The sequence below is a fragment of the Rhagoletis zephyria genome, unplaced genomic scaffold, assembly GCF_001687245.7.
Source record: "Rhagoletis zephyria isolate East Lansing unplaced genomic scaffold, Rhagoletis_zephyria_1.1 Rzeph_scaffold_02203, whole genome shotgun sequence".
NCBI lineage: Eukaryota > Metazoa > Arthropoda > Insecta > Diptera > Tephritidae > Rhagoletis > Rhagoletis zephyria.
Genome location: NW_016159287.1, coordinates 9,498 through 16,131, shown reverse-complemented (window position 1 = coordinate 16,131; position 6,634 = coordinate 9,498). Strand labels below are relative to the sequence as shown.

At 33.0% G+C, this 6,634-nt stretch overlaps 1 protein-coding gene across 1 annotated transcript; it reads right to left on the bottom strand.

Annotated features, from left to right (window-relative positions):
* Positions 1-2,738: 2,738 nt before the first annotated feature.
* Positions 2,739-4,172, bottom strand: LOC108366253 (uncharacterized). The gene is made up of 3 exons (XM_017620585.1): positions 3,845-4,172; positions 3,103-3,588; positions 2,739-2,791 (listed from the first exon to the last, which is right to left on the bottom strand). The coding sequence occupies exons 1-3, from the start codon at positions 3,861-3,863 to the stop codon at positions 2,739-2,741; spliced, it is 558 nt and encodes a 185-aa protein (XP_017476074.1). The 5' UTR covers positions 3,864-4,172.
* Between the last annotated feature and the right edge of the window lie 2,462 nt (positions 4,173-6,634).

Sequence of the window (6,634 nt, the reverse complement as noted above, 5' to 3'; positions counted from 1 at the left end):
GAAGCATTAGCATTCCTACTAGAAAATGATTTTAGTAAACGACAGTATATGAACATTCGACTGCTAAATAAAGAAAGGAATTGTGACATATATCCTAATTATAACGAATTAATTAAGTGCAAGGCACTTTGCCGACCTAAAGGATAAACTGTAACTGATTCTTTGGCAGAGGTTCCTTTACAGAATCTCTTAAATCATACAGCTGAAAGAATTATTCTATTACAACATGACGTTTTAGGTGTAATGGCAGACGTGAAAAATGTTATTCTAGTTGCGAGTTATGGGTTCGACGGAACAACAGGTCAGAGTACGTTTAAACAAAGATTTCAATCTGATACACCTGAACTGTTCGACCAATCGCTGTTTGTAACAACTGTTATACCACTAAAAATGATGGATTTATCTGGACGAATTATTTGGATAAATAGCACCCCGCAATCCGTTCGATTTTGTAGGCCATTGAAAATGCAGTTTGTGAAAGAGTCGAAATCCCTATTCTGGAGCAAAATAACCAATTAGATTTACAAATTGCTAATCTAAATGATTTTGATTACTACACCGATAACGGAAGAAAAATTAATATCAGGTACGAAATGCATATGACTTTAATTGATGGAAAAGTTTAAATATTTTAACAAATACTAATTCGAATCAAAGATGTCCAATATGTCATGCAACCCCAAAACAGTTTTTAACAACTAAAAATATAAAATCTGACATTTTCAAACCAAAGCCCAATACAATGAACTTCGGCATAAGTCCGTTACACGCGTGGATTCGGTTTTTCGAATTTGTTTTACATATTTCGTACAGAATCGGAATAAAAAAATGGCAAATTAGAGAGGTGTCAGATAAAGAAGCATTTAAACTGCGTAAAAGCGAATTACAAATATCAATTTTGGCGGGAAATGAGGTCTTCATGTTGATAAACCCAGACCAAACGGCAATGGAACGTCAAATGATGGAAATACTGCCAGAAGAGCATTTCAAAATCTGGAAATTTTCTCCTCAATTACGCAAGTTGATATCGAAATGTTGCATTGCTTTAAAATAATTTTGATTGCTATTTCCTGTGAATATTCCATTAATGTTACCAAATTTGAACACTTGTGCAAAAAAGCGGCTTCATTACACATGGAAGAGGTATTTTTGGTACCCAATGTCGGCAACAGTTCATAAAGTCTTAGTGCACGGTTCAGAAATTATTTCAAATTCAGTACTTCCAATTGGCTGTTTCGGCGAAAATGCTTCAGAAGCTAGAAATAAATATTACAAGAAGGATAGAATCGCACACGCAAGAAAAAACAACAGAAAAAATAACATGTGTGATGTTTTTAATAGGTCAATGGACTCTTCGGATCCACTTTTGTCTTCCTTGTGCTTGTCTGTTAGACAGAAATTGCAAAAAAGAGAGAAATTACCTCATGACGTAATAGCGCTATTAGAACCCCCTAGTGAATTACATACCCACAAATACAATCAGCTGTCCGTCCTCTCCAAAAGATTTGAGTTCTGAGAAACGAATCAGATAGCACATACTCGGACGAGCCGAAAACGGATATTGAAATATATCTCTTTTGATTTAGATGCCGATAACTGGAGCGATTAAACCTACAAGACTTTTATAAATAAATAAGCCTGCTGAAATAAAAAATTGGACCTAAATTTGTTCATAACCATGTCAGATGGCTTATAGCCATGCCAAACTGTATTATCATTTGTTAACAAAAAAGAAAAAATAATTAGTTACTATGGTTTTTTTTGTAAACTTTATTTAAAATAAGTTAATAAATGAAAAATACACTACTTTGAAGACAGTTTTTGCATTTGGTACTTTTCAAACGGACTTCGAAACGTAAAAAAGTTTTAAGACATTTATCCATCACTTAATTGCCTTTAATTCGATATATGAAACGAAGGAATTGGTTATTTGTAACTGGAGATATGCCCTAAATAATGGAACTGCCTCTGAAAAAAATGAAAAAAATGGATATAAGATGTGGGCGTGGCAATTTACGGAAAAAAAAATATTTCAGTTAAATTAGTATAGTATGAGAAATATATGAGCAAGTTTCAGCTAGATACCTTGTTCCTACGACTTTATGCCAAAAAAACGGAATTGGGACCATAGTGCAGCCCTGCCAGGTGTACGGATTTTTAGCTTTCCGTCAAGATGTACAGATTTTTGTACGGATTTTGGGAGTGTCTTTTTCAATTTGTAAAAATTTTCCATTCCATTTTTTTCTATTAAAAAATGCGTTGTTTTCGTACTTGAGGGACTTATTTATTAAAAGCTGACTATTTTTCACCCGATTTTAAAAATCAAACATGAGAAGAGGATTTATAGGCTTTTAAAATTATGTATAACAATCTAGTGGTAGACTTCGATTATTGGGAATCTTTGTAGCGTAAGATCTAAGGAAACCCTTAATTTTCTTTATTTTTTTTACTTTAACCATCGCACATCATCTTTAATATCAAACATTATACTGTTACTCTGTAGGGTCGAAAACCTACCTGAAAAGTTTTGTTGCATGTACATAAACTAAGAGCCCACTGCTTGTTGTCTGTGAAGCAATCAATAAATAGGACTAGTGGAAATATGTGCTGCTTTATTTTATGTTCTTAAATGTCCGATTTCTGTGTTCATCTAAGTACAAACGACTTTTTTTTAAATATATTTATTGAGCTTTGTACCACGATTATTTTATTAGGAAAAATGGAAAAAGCAACAAAGTCTAAGCCGTAGAAGTTTGCACATCGATGACGCGGGTTCGATCCCTGCGGAAGTCTAGAAGAAAGAAGTCTGATGAGAAGATGTGGTGATCTACGAAATAGCTGCATAACTTCTACCGCTTAGACTTTGTTGCTTTTTAAATTTTTCATAATAAAATAATCGTGGTACAAAGCTCAATAAAACAAGTAAGAGCAGCGCTGTCTTCGGCTATGCCGAAGGCTTCATACCTTTCATGAACATCTGCAAATTTTACTTTGACAGATTACTGCTTTTGAATACATCTGCATACATCGATAGAGGAGTTACTTCTGGAGTCAGTGGAATCAATTTACTTTGATCAGAAGAAATAAATTTTTTTATCTTACTAGGCCGCGTCGGAGAACTTGTAATATGTTTTAAAACAAACGTCAGGTCCTTATTGTTAGATTTCCTAGCAGAAATTTTAGTTGCATGAACCATTAAATCAGTATTATGATCTTGTTCTGATGAAAGATCATTTGCCAGCTTTCGCTTCATTCTGTCCTTTGCGCATGTATAATTTACTTGTGGTCGTCCAATTTTACTTGAACAGGGTTTTTCATAATCTTTGTCGCTAATCGAAATAACAGCGGTTGCAGAAATCCATGTTGCGTGCTTTTCTTTAAATCTTTTTAACGATCTGTTGCAATTCGAAAGTTTTTTTGTCACATAGCTAAACAAATTTCGTATTTTTTTTCGAATGTCATCCTTTTTTTCCAAACTAAGCTCGTTGTTTTTAATCTTTTTAATCACCCATTCGAAAACAACGTCGCTTTTGCGGCCGCATTCTTCCCAAATGTTGAGCAATTCCTCGTGTTGAAATACGAATGTTTCTAAAAAATATGAAATATTTTTAATTTGAGCAAAAATGGGCAAAAATGACGCAAACTAAAATGAAATATATATAATTAGCTTTCACTTCATATTGAATTTAAGAGCAATCCGGAACAATCCACATTATTTTTTTCCTACCAAACACCGAAAAGTTTTCAATTTTTACACAGAATATACGTTCACACAAAATGCTATATTCCCCAAGTACTACATCACTGTTCACATTTTTTTTTAATTAAGTCATAATTTAGATACCTTGGCTAAAGTTTTGCATTTTATTTTTTTTTACTAATTCACAACGCTTTAAATTTACACTTGTTTTTGTTTACAGCTTTTCCACACAACAGTTATTGTTAAAAGAAACAATTTCAATACTTCCACTTTGACAGCTTATATTAGGTACAGTGTTGCCCCCAACACTTTTAAATTTTTTAATATGAGTTCCCTGACGCGTTTCTGTTAAGAATACGTACTTTTTTTGTAAAAATCTATCAACAAGTTTCTTGACTTTATGCCAAAAAAAACGGAATTGGGACCATAGTGGGCTGGACGGAACATTTGTAAAACTTGAATTCGTTTCTACAAGCAGAGTTTTTAATTTGTTTATGAGAATATTTTTCAAGACAGAAACACACGCGGATGTTTACCATTGTCAGCCGAGGGGTAATCGCTGTCTAAAAAAAAAACATTTCTATTTTGAAATGTTACGAATTCACGTCGGCAACTTGTGATAATGATCCGAACATTGTCGGTAACTAGTTACAAAAGAGGAATGTCATTATTTTCTTAAAATTTCTGTTGAATATTTCAGTGATTAAAAATATGCTCACAATTTCAATCACAATGCATTTACCACTTAACATTTACTTTACTTTATTTGCAAGTGCAAAAAATGTTTTCGGACTTTGGCAGTAATGAAATTAATCGTCTGAGTCTACGTATGTATGTCCCATTGAACAGTTCATCCTCCTGGTTGCATCAACTCTTGAACAAATACAAGTATTTACCTTGGCTAAAATTGAATCAACTCTTTGCAGAAGTTACCCGTTTCTCAGTTTTAAATTCAGTTTATGGTATTATGAGTAGTTTTATAATTACAAGAAAAAGGTTTCGAAGCAAAAATCGATAAATTTTATTCGATATAAAAATAAACTATCTAACTTTAATGAACTAAATTTCAATGCACAATACCCTGATATCTACGAAATATACATAATAAATTTCAGAACCTAAGTGAACTCGGTAAGCTTTGCGTGTGTATGAGAATATGTATGTATGTATTATTTAATATGTAATTTCCTAGTTTACGGGGTAACGGGTAAAATATTTCCAAAAAAGTAGTTATTGGTAACATTAATGTCATTTTTAAACATATAGGTATACATACGTACGTATAAAACTTAATACAAAATATAACCATAAAATTTAGTTAAGCTACACTTAACAGCAAAAGTCTCCGTACACCATTTCTTTTTTATGTATTCACAATATATTGATAGCTACTATTTGTTTGTTATTATTTTATATCATGCTTAGGACTAAATCATATACCCAGTTTTCAAGCTTTTAATCAGATTAACAAAAATCTCACAATCTCACTTTGAAATGGGGTGCTATGGATATGACCAATGCTGTACATATCACTGAGCACCCGAAATGTGTCAGTGATTTTTTTTAATTTCCAATATTTTCAATTTTAAATATTTTTCTTTATGTTTTTGTTTAAGCATGGCTCTTATTTCATAAACCATTTAAATTTTTTCAAACTTGATAGCACTCTAAAAACTGTCTTCCAATTTCAAACCTTTTAACCAGAGTTTTTTTTTATAAATATTTCGAGTATTTAGTTTTGAAGCCCATAAAATTTTGGTGTAGTAAAGTGTAACCTTGCCCACTGGGAAAATAGGTAAGCACCTTGCGAGGTAAGCCATGTTTTCTTTCAGTTTTTAGTACCAAAATTGTCATCATGGCCAATGTCATCTACTAGTAAAGGGCAAAATGAACACCTCCGAAGACACATTACGTTGTCAGTTGCAAAATAACGTGCAGCCGAAGTTATTTCCAAGCACCGAACTACTCCGAGCGACTGCTCTGCATTACACGTAACTTACTTTGTAAAGCGGCTCAGAAGTATGTCTGATACCAAATGTACATTCTAAATTCCTACTTACATAAGGCGGCCATGCCTTTGTAAAAGTAAGGGACGTTCGGCAGGGAAATGGTAATGACTGCCAGGTGAAGAGTAAGTTGCTAATAAGGTATTATTACGTGCTCCTAATTCCCACTGGGTGCATCTGAGTCTATGTATGTATATATCACCGTTTTTCTCATTTTGTCACAGGACTTAGATTTTTGAATATAAGTAACACAGAAATACCCATTATATGTTACAAATATAAGTTATTTTTGAGAATAACGGTTTTAGAAAATGAAGGAATAACCGACACTTTATATTCCTAATTTTAAAGCACAGTTTATCTCAAAAATTAAATTAGTGCAAAACAAATGGCTATTTAAAAATAAAATGAAGTATTTTTTATTTACAAATTGTATGCGTGCGTTTTTTAATCACAGTATTTAAAGAAAAGGCTCTATATTCTACTTCCTAGAACCAGCTCAAAACTAACCATATTTATTCTAGCCCAGAGGTGACTCTTTTTGATCTATCTAGGAACTGTTGTTATATGAACTGTCTAAGAACCATCAAAGCCAGAATCAGCACAAGTTCAAAAGTTCTGCAGAGGGCGACAATTGTCACTTCGTAGGAAACCGCCATGTTAAAAAATACAGTTCAAAGCATTGATTTGCGATAGATGAAGAACCAGTACCGTCCCTTTTCAGGCTAGCTCAGCGCAAGTTCTGAACCAGTTTGGTTTGCTGCAGGGTACATATCATATATGTATATTATACATGCCTATTATTTATAATAAAAGTCATGCCAATTTATAAAACATGTTTCACCGTTTAAATTCAGCCTTATCATGAGCAGTGTTGCCAGAATTTTTTGGGTCGACCGTCTATATTGGCAAAAAAAGCGGCTAATAT